The sequence below is a fragment of the Prionailurus viverrinus genome, chromosome B2, assembly GCF_022837055.1.
Source record: "Prionailurus viverrinus isolate Anna chromosome B2, UM_Priviv_1.0, whole genome shotgun sequence".
Lineage (NCBI taxonomy): Eukaryota > Metazoa > Chordata > Mammalia > Carnivora > Felidae > Prionailurus > Prionailurus viverrinus.
In genome coordinates this window covers 75,101,159-75,121,069 of record NC_062565.1, presented here as the reverse complement: position 1 = coordinate 75,121,069, position 19,911 = coordinate 75,101,159, and the positions used below count along the sequence as shown (strand labels likewise).

Sequence of the window (19,911 nt, the reverse complement as noted above, 5' to 3'; positions counted from 1 at the left end):
TGACCCACATTTTGAAATTATCTTAGTTCTTACATGAACTAGACACAAAAGCATGAGTATTTTTAGTTTCCATATTTAATATACTTTGGATAAAAATGAAATATTCTAAATAAACTGATCAACAAAAACATGGGTGGAGAAGTGTTTATTGAAATTCCATTTATTTAAAAATATCATTGATAAATAACCTTCTGGTCTAAAGTTTTCATTTGTATATATGTAACTATATGTATATGTTGAGGATTAATGTTTTATATTCAACTCTATCCCAGCAAGTATGAGTCATGCCCTGCTGATTTTTGGGTATCTCATTAGTTTTCTGACCAAGGAGATATTACATGAAGTTTTGCAAATTATTCTCCCAAAATGCTTGATTTGGTGGGACATTACAGATGCTTCATTTATTGAGCTCTCTGTAAGAGTAAGGACTTTAGCCAGTAATGAATCTCTGCTCAGTACAAGAGATTACAGGTGGTTAAATGAATCTCCCAGTGAAATCGTGCTCATATCTTTGTATAATAAACCTTGGCATTTAATTTATGTAAATTTTAGTATCATTCATTGTCCCTCTTGTTTTTGTTTTTGTTTTTTTTTTAAGATACTATTTCCTGAGACTAGTGGTGCTTGGAAAACCTTGGATAACTAACAAGTTCCCAAGAAATATTACTGAATGATATATTGCCAAGAACATTTTAGATAATTCAACAATTTGGACTTCTTTAAAAAGTCCAAAAATATTTCATTTTAATTTTAGAATAATTCATTGAGATCTTGTTGATTGCATAGTTGGATATGACAGGGATCCAAAAAAAATATGTTACTAATACAGAGCTTATTCTTATTTTGGAGAAACAAAATAAATTCATGTGAAATAGCAAAAAAAAAAAAAAAAAAAAAAAGAAAAGAAAAGAAAAAAAAAGAAAACCCAGGAAAGGATATAATTTAGTGCCAACTTGGCAAATTAATGTTTTTGTTGAGTCAGACAATCATCAGTAATCTGCCTTTAGCACTTACTAGCACACTATAACTTTTGGTTATTTAATAAGTCAGTGTAAATCTGGGCTTATTTCATGTTTTCTGTACTTTAAGAATTTTGGTTATAGAAGACTTATTTTTTCAGTACTATCATCAGCACGTATTGTTGGACATATACTATGTGCCAGCATAAAGACATTGGAGTTACTAATGTGAGAAAAATAGAGTTTGTACTTAAGGAACTCATTGCATTGTGTGTATATGTATACTGGGGGTGGTGGTGGCAAGGAGGAGACATAGTAAATGTGAAAAAATAAGATCGTTTCAGATACTTGGAAGTATTGTGAAGATGATCAAAATGTTAGCATGGAGGTACTTTAATTGCTGTTATCAGAAAAGACCTGTTTGAGGAACTCAGCTGAGAGTTGAGGCCTGAATGATTAGAGGAGTTAAGTAGTTGGCTAAATACATAGTTTGGAGCTCAAGGAAGTGGTCTAGGTTGAAGACAGAAGTCTGAGAGTCATCATTATGAACATACTATTTAATGTCACATCAAACACAGTTGAGAAGTCAAGTAAGATGAGAATTGAGCATTGACCTTTGCCTGCAGTCAGATGTGAGTTGTTAGTGACTTTGGTAAGAGTTGTTTTGGTGGAGAAGTGAGGGAAAAAAAGGCTTATTAGTAGATTGAAGACAGAATGGGAGGTAAGAAAATAGAGACAGTAAGAATACATCAGTCTTGGAAGATGGCGGCGTAGGAGGACGCTGGGCTCACCGCGCATCCTGCTGATCACTTAGATTCCACCTACACCTGCCTAAATAACCCAGAAAACCGCCAGAACATTAGCAGAATGGAGTCTCTGGAGCCAAGCACAGATGAGAGGCCCATGGAAGAGGGGTAGGAAGGGCGGAAAAGCGGCGCGCTACACAGACTTGCGGGAGGGAGCCGGGGCGGAGGGGCGGCCTGCCGGCCAAGCAGAGCCCCCGAGTCTGGCTGGCAAAAGCGGAGGGGCCAGATGGAGTGTGTTCTGACAGCAAGAGGGACTTAACATCTGGAAGGTTATAAGCTAACAGCTCTGCTTGGAAAGCGGGAAGGCTGGAGGACAAAGGGAGGGAGAGTTGTTGAGCCCCGGACAACAGAGCCCAGATTGGTGGGGAATAAAGGCGCTCAACAGCGCCATCTCCCTCGCCCATCCCCCAGCCAAAATCCCAAAGGGAACCAGTTCCTGCCAGGGAACTTGCTTGCACCACGCAAACACCCAATGCTGTGCTTCTGCAGATCCATCCCTCAGGCGGTCTGACTCCCTCCAGTGCCGCCGCAGGGCCCCTCCTGAAGCCGATCTCCAAAGAAAAAGCCAGCTGAGCCTGCCCCTCCCGCCCCTGTGCACCTTGCCGATCCATCCCAACTAATATGCCAGATCCCCAGCACCACAAGTCTGGCAGTGTGCAAGTAGCCCAGATGAGCCACGCCACCCCACAGTGAATCCCGCCCCTAGGAGAGGGGAAGAGAAGGCACACACCAGTGTGACTGTGGCCCCAGCGGTGGGCTGGGGGCAGACATCAGGTCTGACTGTGGCCGCCCCCACCAATGCAAGTTATTCAAGACAGCACAGGGAAAGTGCCCTGCAGTTCCGCACCACTCCAGGGACTATCCAAAATGACAAAACTGAAGAATTCCCCTCAAAAAACCGTCCAGGAAATAACAGCAGCTAACGAACTGATCGAAAACGATTTAAACAATATAACAGAAAGTGAATTTAGAATAATAGTCATAAAATTAATCGCTGGGCTTGAAAACAGTATAAAGGACAGCAGAGAATCTATTGCTACAGAGATCAAGGGACTAAGGAGCAGCCAGGAGGAGCTAAAAAATCCTATCAATGAGCTGCAAAATAAAATGGAGACAACCATGGCTCGGATTGAAGAGGCAGAGGAGAGAATAGGTGAACTAGAAGATAAAATTATGGAAAAAGAAGAAGCTGAGAAAAAGAGAGATAAAAAAATCCAGGAGTATGAGGGGAAAATTAGAGAACTAAGTGATGCACTAAAGAGAAATAATATATGCATAATTGGTATTCCAGAGGAGGAAGAGAGAGGGAAAGGTGCTGAAGGTGTACTTGAAATAATAGCTGAGAACTTCCCGGATCTGGGGAAGGAAAAGGCATTGAAATCCAAGAGGCACAGAGAACTCCCTTCAGACGTCACTTGAATCGATCTTCTGCACAACATATCATAGTGAAACTGGCAAAATACAAGGATAAAGAGAAAATTCTGAAAGTAGGTAGAGATAAACGTGCTCTAACATATAAAGGGAGACCTATAAGACTCATGACCGATCTCTCTACTGAAACTTGGAAGGCCAGAAAGGAATGGCAGGAGATCTTCAATGTGATGAACAGAAAAAAATATGCAGCCGAGAATCCTTTATCCAGCAAGTCTGTCATTTAGAATAGAAGGAGAGATAAAGGTCTTCCCAAACAAACAAAAATTGAAGGAATTCGTCACCACTAAACCAGCCCTACAAGAGATCTTAAGGGGGATCCTGTGGGACAAAGTACCAGAGACATTGCTACAAGCATGAAACCTATGGACATCACAATGACTCTAAACCCATATCTTTCTATAAAAACACTGAATGTAAATGAACTAAATGCGCCAACCAAAAGACATAGGGTATTAGAATGGATAAAAAAAAAAGACCCATCTATTTGCTGTCTACAAGAGACTCATTTTAGACCTAAGGACACCTTTAGATTGAGAGTGAGGGGATGGAGAACTATTTATCATGCCACTGGAAGTCAAAAGAAAGCTGAAGTAGCCATACTTACATCAGACAAACTAGACTTTAAATTAAAGGCTGTAACAAGAGATGAAGAAGGGCATTATATAATAATCACAGGGTCTATCCATCAGGAAAAGCTAACAATTATAAATGTCTATGCGCTGAATACAGGAGCCCCCAAATACATAAAACAATTACTCACAAACATAAGCAACCTTAATTGCAGGGGACTTTAACACTCCCCTTACAGAAATAGATAGATCATCTAGACACACGGTCAATAAAGAAACAAGGGCCCTGAATGATACATTGGATCAGATGGACTTGACAGATATATTTAGAACTCTGCATCCCAAAGCAACAGAATATACTTTCTTCTCGAGTGCACATGGAACATTCTCCAAGATAGATCACATACTGGGTCACAAAACAGCCCTTCATAAGTATACAAGAATTGAAATCATACCATGCATACTTTCAGACCACAATGCTATGAAGCTTGAAATCAACCACAAGAAAAAGTCTGGAAAACCGCCAAAAGAATGGAGGTTAAAGAACACCTTACTAACGAATGAGTGGGTCAACCAGGCAATTAGAGAAGAAATTAAAAAATATATGGAAACAAATGAAAATGAAAATACAACAATCCATATGCTTTGGGATGCAGTGAAGGCATTCCTGAGAGGAAAATTCATTGCAATCCAGGCCTATCTCAAGAAACAAGAAAAATCCCAAATACAAAATTTAACAGCACACCTAAAGGAACTAGAAGCAGAACAGCAAAGACAGCCTAAATCCAGCAGAAGAAGAGAAATAATAAAGATCAGAGCAGAAAGAAACAATATAGAATCTAAAAAAACTGGAGAGCAGATCAACGAAAGAAGAGTTGGTTTTTGGAAACAATAAACATAATTGATAAACCTCTAGCCAGGCTTCTCAAAAAGAAAAGGGAGATGACCCAAATAGATAAAATCATGAATGAAAATGAAATTATTACAACCAATCCCTCAGAGATACAAGCAATTATCACGGAATACTATGAAAACTTATATGCCAACAAACTGGACAACCTGGAAGAAATGGACAAATTCCTAAACACCCACACGCTTCCAAAACTCAATCAGGAGGAAATAGAAAGCTTGAACAGACCCATAACCAGCGAAGAAATTGAATCAGTCATCAAAAATCTCCCAACAAATAAGAGTCCAGGACCAGATGGCTTCCCAGGGGAGTTCTACCAGACGTTTAAAGCAGAGATAATACCTATCCTTCTCAAGCTATTCCAAGAAATAGAAAGGGAAGGAAAACTTCCAGACTCATTCTATGAAGCCAGTATTACTTTGATTCCTAAACCAGACAGAGACCCAGTAAAAAAAGAGAACTACAGGCCAATATCCCTGATGAATATGGATGCAAAAATTCTCAATAAGATACTAGCAAATCGAATTCAACAGCATATAAAAAGAATTATTCACCATGATCAAGTGGGATTCATTCCTGGGATGCAGGGCTGGTTCAACATTCGCAAATCAATCAACGTGATACATCACATTAATAAAAGAAAAGATAAGAACCATATCCTGTCAATCGATGCAGAAAAGGCATTTGACAAAATTCAGCACCCTTTCTTAATAAAAACCCTCAAGAAAGTCAGGATAGAAGGAACATACTTAAAGATCATTAAAGCCACTTATGAAAAGCCCACAGCTAACATCATCCTCAGTGGGGAAAAACTGAGAGCTTTCTCCCTGAGATCAGGGACACGACAAGGATGTCCACTCTCACCGCTGTTGTTTAACATAGTGTTGGAAGTTCTAGCATCGGCAGTCAGACAACAAAAGGAAATCAAAGGCATCAAAATTGGCAAAGATGAAGTTAAGCTTTCACTTTTTGCAGATGACATGATATTATACATGGAAAATCCGATAGATTCCACCAAAAGTCTGCTAGAACTGATACAGGAATTTAGCAAAGTTGCAGGATACAAAGTCAATGTACAGAAATCAGTTGCATTCTTATACACTAATAATGAAGCAACAGAAAGACAAATAAAGAAACTGATCCCATTCACAGTTGCACCAAGAAGTATAAAATACCTAGGAATAAATCTAACCAAAGATGTAAAAGATCTGTATGCTGAAAACTATAGAAAGCTTATGAAGGAAATTGAAGAAGATTTAAAGAAATGGAAAGACATTCCCTGCTCATGGATTGGAAAAATAAATATTGTCAAAATGTCAATACTACCCAAAGCTATCTACACATTCAATGCAATCCCAATCAAAATTGCACCAGCATTCTTCTCGAAGCTAGAACAAGCAATCCTAAAATTTGTATGGAACCACAAAAGGCCCCAAATAGCCAAAGTAATTTTGAAGAAGAAGACCAAAGCAGGAGGCATCACAATCCCAGACTTTAGCCTCTACTACAAAGCTGTCATCATCAAGACAGCATGGTATTGGCACAAAAACAGACACATAGACCAATGGAATAGAATAGAAACCCCAGAACTAGACCCACAAACATATGGCCAAGTAATCTTTGACAAAGCAGGAAAGAACATCCAATGGAAAAAAGACAGCCTCTTTAACAAATGGTGCTGGGAGAACTGGCAGCAACATGCAGAAGGTTGAAACTAGACCACTTTCTCACACCATTCACAAAAATAAACTCAAAATGGATAAAGGACCTAAATGTGAGACAGGAAACCATCAAAACCTTAGGGGAGAAAGCAGGAAAAGACCTCTCTGACCTCAGCCGTAGCAATCTCTTACTCGACACATCCCCAAAGGCAAGGGAATTAAAAGCAAAAGTGAATTACTGGGACCTTATGAAGATAAAAAGCTTCTGCACAGCAAAGGAAACAACCAACAAAACTAAAAGGCAACCAACGGAATGGGAAAAGATATTTGCCAATGACATATCGGACAAAGGGCTAGTATCCAAAATCTATAAAGAGCTCACCAAACTCCACACCCGAAAAACAAATAACCCAGTGAAGAAATGGGCAGAAAACATGAATAGAACTTCTCTAAAGAAGACATCCGGATGGCCAACAGGCACATGAAAAGATGCTCAACGTCGCTCCTCCTCAGGGAAATACAAATCAAAACCACACTCAGATATCACCTCACGCCAGTCAGAGTGGCCAAAATGAACAAATCAGGAGACTATAGATGCTGGAGAGGATGTGGAGAAACGGGAACCCTCTTGCACTGTTGGTGGGAATGCAAATTGGTGCAGCCGCTCTGCAAAACAGTGTGGAGCTTCCTCAAAAAATTAAAAATAGACCTACCCTATGACCCAGCAATAGCACTGCTAGGAATTTATCCAAGGGATACAGGAGTACTGATGCATAGAGGCACTTGTACCCCAGTGTTTATAGCAGCACTCTCAACAATAGCCAAATTATGGAAAGAGCCTAAATGTCCATCAACTGATGAATGGATAAAGAAATTGTGGTTTATATACATAATGGAGTACTACGTGGCAATGAGAAAGAATTTAGCAACATGGATGGAACTGGAGATTGTTATGCTAAGTGAAATAAACCATACAGAGAAAGACAGATACCATATGTTTTCATTCTTATGTGGATCCTGAGAAACTTCACAGAAACCCGTGGGGGAGGGGAAGGGAAATAAAAAGGAAGTTAGAGGGGGAGAGCGCCAAAGCATAAGAGACTCTTAAAAACTGAGAACAAACTGAGGGTTGATGGGGGGTGGGAGGGAGGGAAGGGTGGGTGATGGGTATTGAGGAGGGCACCTTTTGGGATGAGCACTGGGTGTTGTATGGAAATCAATTTAACAATAAACTTCATATATTGAAAAAATTAAAAAAAATAAAAATAAAAAAATAAAGACAATTAGCTCTAAAAAAAATAAAAAAGAATACATCAATCTTTGAAGGGTTTTGCTCTGAAGAGAGGAGAGTAGAGGACAAAACCCAGTCTTTTCAGAAGATAGATAATATTAAGGCAGGTTGTTATGCCAGTAAGAATGATCCAGTAGAGAAAGTGATGGTATAGCATAGAGATGGGATAATTGTAGGAATGAAGCCCTTGAAAAGCTGTGATGGAGTAGAATCTAGAGTGCAGGTGAGAGGTTGGCCTTGGCAATAGGAAATTTCTTCCACTGTAACAGGAGGGAAGGCAGAAATTCAGAGCAACACAATGGATAAAATGTAGTCTTTTCAATAAATGGTGCTGGAACAACTGGACATCCACGTGCAAAAAGATGAATCTAGGCAGACTTTATATCTCTCACAAAAATTAACTTAAAATGGATCACAAACCTAAATGTAAAACATAAAACTATAAAATTCCTAGAAGATAACATAGGAGAAAATCTAGGTGACCTCAGTTATGGCAATGACTTTTTAGATACAACACCACAGGCACAATCCACTGAAAGAAATAATGGATGAGCTGTACTTCATTAAAATTTAAAATTTCTGCTTTCTTTTGCTTAAAAAATTTTTTAAAATGTTTATTCAATTTTGAGAGACAGAGTGCGAGCAGGGGAGGGGCAGAGAGAGAGAGGGAGACACAGAATCTGAAGCAGGCGCCAGGCTCTGAGCTGTCAGCACAGAGCTTGACATGGGGCTTGAGCTCATGGACTGCGAGATCATGACCTGAGCTGAAGTCGGACGCTCAACTGACTGAGCCATCCAAGTGCCCCATAAAATTTCTGCTTGCTGAAAGATACTGTCGGGGTGACTGGCTCAGTTGGTAGACTATGCAACTCTTGATCTTTGGGTGTGATTTTGAGCCCCACATTGGCAGTGAGTTTACTTAAAAAAAGACACTGTGATGAGAATGAAAAGACAAGCCACATATTTGGAAAAAATATTTGCAAGAGGTATATCTGACAAAGGACATTATCCCAAATATACAAATAACTCTTAAAAAATCAATCATAAGGAAACAACCCAATTTAAAAATGGGCCAAAGACCTTGACAGTCACCTCACCAAAGAAGATATATTAATGGCAAATAAGCATGTTAAGAGATACTCCACATTTCACGTCATCAGGGAAATACAAACTAAAACAATAGTGAGCTACCACTACACGTTTATTAGAATGACAAAATCTGGAACACTGACAACACCCAAGTACTGGTCAGGATATAGAGCAATAGGAACTCTCATTCATTTCCGGTGGGAAGGCAAAACAATACAGCTACTTTGGAAAACAGTTTGTGAGTTCTTAAAACCTCCTCTTATCATACAATCCAGTAATTGCATTACTGATATTTACCCAAAGGAATTAAAAACTTATGTCTGCACAAAAACCTGCACACAAAAGTTTTTAATAGCTTTATCATAATTGCCAGAACTTGGGAGCAACCAATATGTCCTTCAGTAGGTGGATGGGTAAACAAACTGTGGTATATTCAGACAATAGAATATTACTCAGTGTTAAAAAGAAATGAGCTATGAAGCCATGAAAAGACATGGAGGAACTTTTTACTAAGTGAAAGAAGCCAATCTGAAAAGATTGTAAGCTGTATGATTTCAGCTATATGACATTTTAGACAAGGGAAAACTTCGGAAACAGTAAAAAGATCAGTGGTGGCTGGGGGCTTGAGAGGGAAGGATAAATAGGTAGAACAGAGAGGACATTCAGAGCCGTGAATCTACTCTGTATGATACTACGATTGTGACTACATATCACTGTAAATATGTCCAAACCCACAGAATGTACAACACTAAGAGTGAACCCTAATGGAAACCATGTACTCTGGGTGGTAATGATGTGTTAGTGTCCACTGTGGTGTGAAGGATGTTGTCGGTGGGGAGGGTGGGGGTGAGGAGGCCGGTAGTCATGTGGAGGGGAGGCAGGAAGTTTATGAGAAATCTCTATAACTTCTGCCTAATTTTGCTGTGAACGTAAAACTGCTAAAAAAAAATCTATTTTAAAAGATGCAGATGGGTTAGTGGAGTTTATATTAGAGAGATGAGGCAGTTTTCACCTTGTTGGATCTAAGAAGATTTGCTCATCAGCTGAGAGAGGGAGATGGGTGTAGGAGGTGAGGGGAAAAGAAAAAGTGTGAAATGGCCCTCTCAGAGACTGCTAAGTTGAATTTGCTAGGAAATCATAGTGGTAAATTTTACAGAAGACGACTGCCAATTTGGGGCACCTGGCTGATTTAGATGGATGAATGTATGGCTCTTGATCATGTGGTTGTGAGTTCAAGCCCTGTATTGCGTGTAGATATTACTCAAATAAATAAACTTAAAAAAAGTGCCAAATTGAGATTTCTGGCCATAAGTAGGAAGTGAATCTTAATGATGTTTTTAATTTTCTATAACAGTACTTTAACCAACCAATAGCAGGAGGGAAGTCTATTTCCTGGATTGTGGTCTTGAAATATCATTTTCTACTAGAAGAAAACAGGGATTCTTAAAGAAATGGCTCATGGGCCTTGGGCAGACCTTTTAGAGACAAAAAGGAACATTTTGTCATAACCAAGATCAAGGAAGCTGTCCAAAACTATAGTCATGTCAAAAGGACTCAGGCCAACATGAAGAGTCTTCCACTGACTAAGTATGGGACAATTTTAGTATCAATAAAAAAAGTAACTGTGATGGATCAAAACACATCAAATATGTTTAAATCCATGAGTTTATTTTGGTCACACACACACACACACACACACACACACACACTTTAGTGGAAATTCTTGAAGGATTCTAGCAAATGGCCTCTTTATTTCAAAAACTGGTAAATAAGGGGGTGCATAGGTGGCTCAGTCAGTTAAGCATCCAACTCATTTATTTTTTTATTATTTTTTTAATGTTTATTTATTTTTTAGAGAGACAGAGCGCGAGCAGGGGAGGGGCAGAGAGGGAGAGAGAAACACAGAATCTGAAGCAGGTTCTAGGCTCCAAGCTATCAGCACAGAGCCCGGTGTGGGGCTTGAACTTCCAAAAGAGAGCTCGTGACCTGAGCCAAAGGTGGATGCTTGACCACCTGAGCCACTCAGGCACCCCTAAGCATCCAACTCTTCATCTTGATCTTGCTCAGGTCATGATCTGACGGTTTGTGAGATTGAGCCCCGCATTGGGCTTGGCCCTGACAGTGCAGAATCTACTTGGGATTCTCTTTCCCTCACCCTCTGCCCCTTGTCCACTAGTGCACGCATGCACGTGCGCGCGCGCACACACACACGCACTCTCTCTTTCTCTCTCTCTCTCAAAATAAATAAATAAACATTAAAATAAAACTGGTAAGTAAAGAGGAAGAATCCAGCTTTTTTATCAGCTTTACCATTGGGTAACCAAACAATAGGTGTGGTGAAATTTCTCTTTAAAGAAGAGTTTCAGCAAATGAGGAATGATTGACAGAATTGGAATATTCCATTGTAATCCCTAATGAATTAATGAATTTAGATATTAAGGATTAGCAGCTGTGGCAATCACACAAAACACTGCAAGATACTGTAACTGAACCAATGTGAGTTTGCTCGTTTGTGCATCAGAAACTGCACTGGGTTAGGTTATCTCACAAAGTACTTTATTTGCAGCAAATAAGGAGATCATGGGGAATGGCTTCCAAAGCCATGACTCCTGAGCAAGGGTGGTTGGGTTTCTTTTGTTTAGAGTTAGGATGAGTATTTAGACAGGGCTGCCTTGTCATCGTTGTATGTAGAGGCAAGCATAAGGTCATGCATGTGCCTTAAGGAACCATGTCTATACATACATTGTGTGTTATGTAAATGGAGCTTGTGCCTCCTCCCTGGGCAGAGATTCTAGTATTAGAACAAGATAAAGGTAGTTGTTGGTCACTCTGGAGGTCATTCCAGGATCCATCCGCTCAGGTGTGAGTCGGGTTAAATCCACACTAGTCTGGGTAGTCTGGGCCGGCTGGTCAGGATAGGCTCTGTTGCTCAAGAGAAAGTTTTACTTCCCATTTGCCTCAGTTAAGAGATAAGCGGGAAAGAAGAGGTAAGGAAAAATAGAGGACAAATGTCAGTGAGTACAAGCAGGTGGACAGGAAGGATCAAGTCTTGAGGTCTAGCTGGTGATAATACTATGCATCTTCTGATAACACCCAACTATGAAGTGTCTTATAAAAAATGGACATGAATCTCATTAAGCCTTTAAATTCAATTACCAATTTCTCAAGAAATACAGAAGAAAGAGTAATTTGTTAATCTATACCATAGGAATTTAATCAGCAAAATTCAGATTATGGGAAACTTTAGAAGACAAATTGTGTCTAGAGATGGCTTTTCATTTGGATGATAGAACTATAAGTTAAAGAAAAGAGACCATAAAAGTTGGGACAGTTGGTACTCTTAGGAGGGGAGGAGGGTTTTGATTGGGAGAAACATGTGGAGGGTTTGTGATGCCTGCAAGGCTCTCTCTGCTTAAATGCTATTATGTACAAGGGTGGTTGCCTTATAAAAATTCACTAAGCCGTACATTGGTTGTATCTGGCTCTCTGTATTTGAGTTACATTTAATAATACTAAAGTAAAGCTTTTAAATGAGATTAAGATATTGAACTTCATTTTTAATTTTAATTTTCAGTTAGTTGTTAAGTTTTCATAGGAAATGGGAGGCAGGAGAGGCAGTGTTCAAGACTTCAATTGAGTCTTAACAGAGTTGAAAACAGCAACTAAGACTGCAAATCAAAGAATTGTAACTTGGGTATTTGAACTTAAAAAAAAAAAAAATCAAGTAAGTTTCACACAAAAGGAGTGCCCAGCATTCGTCAGTCACTCCAGCCAGTCAGTGACACCAGTCACTCCAATACAGGCTTTCATCTTCACACTGTGACTATGTAATCAAGTGGCGTGTATACTGAAAATGCCTGTTTACATATACTTCATCTTTTTCTAAGTGCTTTTACGTATATTATTTAATGAAAGCCTAAATAAATCTATGAGTGGAATTGATAATGCTATTTAATTCTCTGTATATAAAAGAGTGAATGCTTCTTTAACAAAATCTTAAGAATATATAATAAGAATGAACCTTTATTATTATAATCTACCTTTAATGTCAATACATTATTTAAGGTAATTTCTCCCTAATTTATAAGATTCCTAGCTTTTAAATGTGTAAGGAAATAATTTTCACTAGTTTGATAAAAATGGAGGTGTATCAAACAAATTTGAAAAAAATTTTAAATATTCATGGTAGTTTCACAAGTCTGAAGTAAATTAAAACTACCTTTTTTTTTTTTTCTGTCAGGGGTCTCTTTATTAGTATCCATGACCAAGGGCATATTGCTTCAGTTCTTAATGCGTGGCCAGAAGATGTCATCAAGGTAAGTTATCCAATTGTTCTACTATGGCAAATTTGTTCTTTTTTCTATCCTGTAACATGCTGACAATTTTCATGATATCAGATAGCATTCACTAGCTTTTCTAGTGAATGTCACCTAATTTATATTCCTTTAATTTTTGCATACTGGATTAATTTTATCCTGATACCATTTAGAGACTAAGTTTCCCCATTATTTTTATCTAAGTTCTTAGTATTTCTTTGTTTATTATAAATGATAAGTGTTGAATAAATGTTGAAGTTGCCTCTGAATTTCTTTAAGCAAAATCCTTTTTCACATTTGTTGGGTTTAATCATCCACTAAGAGGAACACAGGTAGACAAAAAATCCATTTCCTTTACCATTTCCTTTACCATTGTGACCTTAAGTAGCTCATCTGACTTTCCTCTGTGAGTGAGCTAATGAAAATAAAATAAGAATAGTATCCAGCATTTAGTAGCTTTCAGTGCGAGACACTACCTGGATTAACTCTTACAATGATCACAATAATTCAGTGAGGAAAGGAAAGGGGAGTGTGCTCCACAGTAGTGCAGGGTGGCAGTTGGAAGGTGCATGCAGGCCTCAGAGCCCTTGCTCTTGGACATGGACACTGTCACCTTCCTTGTCTCAGGAATGTGAGAAGTACTTGTCCCTGCCTTGGCTCTTGTTCGTCTGTCCTTCCTTCCTTCCTTCCTTCCTTCCTTCCTTCCTTCCTTCCACGTGCCAAGCACTTTGTGCTATGTTTTTGGAGTAAGAATGAACAAACTGATACTTTTTAGGGGTGCCAGAGGCACTTCAGCTGTGACTTCTTTTTTTTAAATTAATTAATTATTTATTTTTATTATTATTCAAAAAAATTTACATCCAAGTTAGTTAGCATATAGTGCAACAATAATTTCAGGGGTAGATTCCTTGATGCCTCTTACCCATTTAGCCCATCCTCCCTCCCACAACCCCTCCAGCAACCCTCTGTTTGTTCTCCATATTTAAGAGTCTCTTATGTTTTGTCCCCCTCCCTGTTTTTATATTATTTTTGCTTCCCTTCCCTTGTGTTCATCTGTTCTGTGTCTTAAAGTCCTCATATGAGTGAAGTCATATGATTTTTGTCTTTCTCTGACTAATTTCACTTAGCATAATACCTTCCAGTTCCATCCACGTAGTTGCAATGGCAAGATTTCATTCTTTTTGATTGCCGAGTAATACTCTGTTGTATATATATATACCACATCTTCTTTATCCATTCATCCATCATTGGACATTTGGGTTCTTTCCATACTTTGGCTATTGTCGATAATGTAGCTATGACTTCTGAAGCATCACCCCCTTACTGATCTTTTTTTTGAGCAGTCATGGCTAAAATTGATTCACTTTGCTCTTTGAGGCTTATACCAGGCAAACTTGTAAAGCAGAATGTTTTTCATGATTTACAGTCTTCCCAATTTTTTCACTTTTTTTTTTTAACCTAAGTTGCTTCCTTAGCTTTTCTCCCACAAGGTAAACTGCACTGTCCACAGATCCTGTCCTTAGGACCTACCCCCAAAATGTGTTAATTCTGTGAAGTATAAAATGTCTAAGAAGGACACTTACAATTTAACTGGAATCTAGAGAGATTTTAAGAATGAGTCAATATAGAAAATAGTTCTAGTGTAGAGAGGGCTAATTAATATGGCTATTAATATTAATAATTAATATCCATATAATCATAACAGCTAGGCAATACAGTCACCTTTATGTTTTTCCTAGCTCATTTCTGAATATTTATCTTCATTAGTAGCCTACCTTTAGTCTTTCAACTCTTAATATTAGGCCCTCACTGACATTCTTGATCTTAACTACACCTACTATTATTTTAAAAGTCTAGCATAGTATCTGACACAGAATAGGCACTTAAATGGCAGCTGTTTATATGTAATAGAAAATTGAAGAATAAGATGTCATCTCTACTGTATAGTTGAAGGCACACATAAAACAAAGGCAGTCAATTATTAGACAATATGTACGTAAACTGGTATAAATTGTAAATTCCATATTCATTCAGAGGATAATATCATTCAGAGAAGGCTGAAACAGTCAAATTGTTTTAGCAAAATTGGAACTTAGATTTAGCTTTGGATAATTACAAAGGGAAGAAGATCCTATCTTAGGAAGGGAAGAGATGCATGTAAGTATCTGGTTCAGGAAGAGAATGGTGTATTTTTGTGCAGTAAGTGAATTGGATGCCCTGAACAAAGCTAAGTGTTAATGTTGAAATGTAGTGGAATTCAGATTTCAAATTATTATGAAAGTTCTTGAAATTCAGAAAGAGGTGTTTAGACTTGAAATAATAGAATGTCATATTTATTTAAAAAAAAATTTTTTTTTTCAACGTTTATTTATTTTTGGGACAGAGAGAGACAGAGCATGAACGGGGGAAGGGCAGAGAGAGAGGGAGACACAGAATCGGAAACAGGCTCCAGGCTCTGAGCCATCAGCCCAGAGCCCGACGCGGGGCTCGAACTCACAGACCGTGAGATCGTGACCTGGCTGAAGTCGGACGCTTAACCGACTGCGCCACCCAGGCGCCCCTAGAATGTCATATTTAAAGAAGGGGACTGGCTTTATGTAAGTAGTGCTTGAGGAAGGTGCATCAGAGAAGGAAGAAGAGGCAAGAGTGTTGCACCCAGGGTGACCATAGTAGAAAGGCCCTGGCGAAGGAAAAGAAGGAATGAAGACAAGACATATGGTGAGGGTGTCTGTGTGTGTGCCGGAGAACCCCCGCATGTTTCATACAGAGTTACTAGTCAGGTAATGCCCAGATAAAAATTGACAGAGTGGGATGAAGGTTGAATTTGTGAAATGCAGACATCACTGAGAGAATTGCAGTTGTCTTACTGAGATAATCCTGCTGTTGTTACTTCACTGTTGTATAGAAGACATCCAGCTGCTTGATTTTCCTTACGTGGGAGATAGAGTAGGTAAAAACAAAAGCCAAGGGAAGGTCAATATAATGATAAGCTGTGTAGATGGCAATTTTTTGTATTTCAGAGGGTTCCTTCACTATTAAGATCTACCCTTCAATGTTGAAATGTTTGCGAATTAATGCTCCAAATGTACATTTGTAACAAGGCACATAAGCAGCTAAAATAGCAAATGCCTCAAAACATTTTAAAAATTACTCAAATAGCTATCACCTTTATAAATGTCCATGGCATATTTATATAATAAAATTAATAGCTCAGGATGAGAGAAGAGCTTAGGGAATAAAATTTATGAAGAAAAAGAACATTTTTCTTTGACTTTATATGTAAGACATAGATTTAGTTTAATTTAGATGTGCTATAAAAAATAAATGGAAATACTATGTTATTTTCAACCTCTTCTTTTCTTTCGAGAGAGAGGGTGCAAGTGAGCAAGGGGAGAGAGAGAGGGAGAGAAGTGGGACTCATGCTCACCCAAAGTGAGGCTCGAGCTCATCCACAGCAGGCCTCCAGCTCACCGGAAGCGGGACTCAGCTCATCCAATGCATGACTCAAACTCACAAACCGTGATTTCATGACCTAAGGCAAAGTCAGATGCTTAACTGACTGAGCCACCCACGCATCTCTGGATGAAAATCACAAGTAGCAACTCCCTGGGTCTAAATATCTTTAATGAAACCTGGAAAGCATTATATACATTATTATTCAGATCATATCTAAGTTATATGACTATGTTGCTGTCCTAAAATATCTTCTGAAAATATGTAATTAAAAAAAAATTTTTTGGGAGAGAGCGTGTGAGCAGGGGAGGAGCAGAGAGAGAGGGAGACAAGAATCCGAAGCAGGCTCCAGGCTCCGAGCTGTCAGCACAGAGCCGGATATGGGGCTCGAACTCATGAGCTGTGAGATCATAACCTGAGCCGAAGTCGGATGCTTAAAGAACTGAGCCATCCAGGCGCCCATATTCTGAAAATATTTTTAAAATATATGCAGGCCAACTGGCTTTACCTGTTTAAAGGACACATTTATAAAAATATACATTATCAGCGATAGATAAAAGTACCTCTGTTTATAATAGTATGATAAATAGAACAATCTCAAATATGTGTTTGAAGTATTTGGACTTTGGAAATTTGGTTTTAATTTAAAAAGCAAAGTTACCATTTTCTGCAGTATTTGTTTATCTTTCTTATCTTAAATCAGAGCCAGCTAACCCAGTGATATCAAGTTGCCTTCTTCAAAACAGCATAACCTATTGACCCTTTGCGATTAGACATGGAAAATTTGACAAAGATCATGCCTTTATGGGATATGCAAAAATAATTTTCACCCACTTCTCAAATGTATTTATTTTTAGGGCAGTTCTTTAAGAGCTGCATAATATAGATGAACAGAAATGTAAAAAGATCTCAAAGGTATATTTAAAAATTTTTTTCAGTTTATTTATTTATTTTGAGAGCACAAGTAGGGGAAGGGCAGAGAAAGGGGGAGAGTCTCAAGCAGACACTGTGCTGTCAGCATAGAGTCCTGTGTGGGGCTCGAACTCACAAAACTGGGATCATTATCTGAGCAGAGAAATCAGTCAGATGTTCAAATGATTGAGCCACCCAGGTGCCCCTCAAAAGTATATTTTAAAATATGTTCTGCACTATAGCATAGTGGAAAAACATTGTACTAGAGGTTAACATACCTGGTTTCTGGCTCTTTGGTATTAACCAGGTAAATACCTCAGGCGGATGATTTCAGTTCTCTGATCTTAATTTCCTAATCTATAATATAAGAGGGATGGACTAAATATATTCTAAATTCCCCTTCAAAAATACTATGACTCTGTAAAACTCTTGATGATAATAGTATTGATAGCTACAATTTTTTGAGGATTTGTAATATACTAGGAACTATGGTTAAGTACTTTGCATATCATTTTATTGAATCATAGATTTATTCAATTAACTAATGTTTATTCATTGTATACTATGTGCCAAATGCTGTGCTTGGTGCTGGTGCACAGTAGTGAACAAAACAGTGGGATCCTATTTTTATGCACCTCTTCTGTAAAGTATCTTTATTCTTCCCATTTTACAAATAAGAAACAGAAAATTTAATTTGTCCATTTATTTAAGGTCAAATGACTGACATTTTCCCAAGGCTCCATGGAAATAATGAGTATAGTAGTTTATAGAAAATCTAATAAATTGTGTCTCATGAGATTGGTTTTGCTTAAATTCATATAATGGCCATGAGTCACAGAACAAGGATGTTAGATGTGTTAATTTCACACAGATCTCAAATAAATTAGAAATAAAATCTCCTCATGATTAAATGTATGACTCCTAGATATTCAAGGTGATTGGAAAGAAATACACAAAATTCATTGAGTCTAGTGGAAGATTACCAGGTAAAAGAAGTAGCAGACTGGACTTGGCATATTTCAAAAATGGTAGAACAATATCCAGTGGTTAGGTTGCTAAAGAGGATAGTTCAACATTGCTCTGAAAGTAGGATGTGTGAAAATTGCTGTGAAAATGGTGCCAAGATGCATAAAGTAAACATCAAAGCATTTGGAGGATACTTAGCAGTCATGCATTATTTAACTAGGGCACTCCCAAAATCATGCTTAAAGTGGATGGTACTGGTTTCAAAGCTTCTCTCAGTTTCACTTTGAGCTCCTAATTTCCTGTGTCTTCCCACTCACCACAAAAGTTATTTGACTCTTTATGTGCATATCATGTCTTCTCTCTTCACTAACCAATTAATCGTATATATGTATTTTTTAAAAAATAGTTTAAAAATACATACCAACTTTATTTCTTCCCTCCACTCTTCTACACTTAAGATCATATAAAATCTCTTACATGTATATTCAATTTATGTTTTTTGATAGCTTAATATTTCATTACGTAAGTAGAGACTTCTACTTCAGAAGTAGCGACCAGGAACTGTGACCCTGGATTTTCAAACATCTATTAATAGATACTTTTTTTTTCTTTTCTAGGCTATTGTGGTGACTGATGGAGAGCGTATTCTTGGCTTGGGAGACCTTGGCTGTAATGGAATGGGCATCCCTGTGGGCAAGCTGGCACTGTATACAGCCTGTGGAGGGATGAATCCTCAAGAATGTCTGCCTGTTATTCTGGATGTGGGAACAGAAAATGAGGTAAACAATTTAAGTCTATAAGACAGCTGAATACCTTAAAATATAGCACCAATTCTTGCATTTTGAGCTTTTTTCAAGAACTTCATGAAATTCATTCTTTTCTGTCTAGTTCTCCCTCCCTCCTCAAACTCTTCCCCTAAGTCTTATAAGAAAATTATTCTTTCTCTTTTCCCTTTTTCTTCCCCTTCTCTATAACAAGATTAGTCCTTTACTAGCTCTTTAGTGTTTAGTATCCTTTGATGAACATTCACACCACTATTCTACAGAGTATATGTTTTACTTTAGGAGATCATAGTTACTTTTTAAAATTATTGATTCTGTACTATGCAGGAACTAATCCCAAAGGATTTACTAAGTTTAATCAGTATGAAATGTAGTTTTAAAAGTCTGTTTAAACCTGTAGTAGATGATTTGGAATTTAGTGTTTCTCATTCCTGGATCAGTATTTTAGAATCTTAAAGTTGTATATCAGTACATATTTTTGTTCATCCTGTGTTGCTAATAGTTAGATTCATTTATAGTGATACATATTAGAAATTAAAGGTAGAATATGTACAGTTTTTATAGTTGTTTTCTTTCCTTCTAAAGCACTTGACCCGTTAGTAATATATTATATTAGCTTGAACAGTTTTTATATTCATTAATAGAGAAAGTTATAATTTTTATCTTCCTATATATGTGAATGTTCATTTAACCTTTATAAAGGAAATATTTTTGTTTTAAGTTTTATTTATTTATTTTGAGAGAGAGAGAAAGAGAGAGAGCA

General features: G+C 37.9%; 1 protein-coding gene across 1 annotated transcript in view; it reads left to right on the top strand.

Moving 5' to 3' along the window:
- Nucleotides 1-19,911, top strand: part of ME1 (malic enzyme 1) — a 189,591-nt gene that overhangs the window by 62,843 nt on the left and 106,837 nt on the right. The window contains exons 4-5 of the mRNA XM_047858812.1: nt 12,960-13,035; nt 18,984-19,145. Of these exons, the coding sequence (XP_047714768.1) occupies nt 12,960-13,035; nt 18,984-19,145 (238 nt within the window). The remainder of the gene's footprint in view (nt 1-12,959; nt 13,036-18,983; nt 19,146-19,911) is intronic.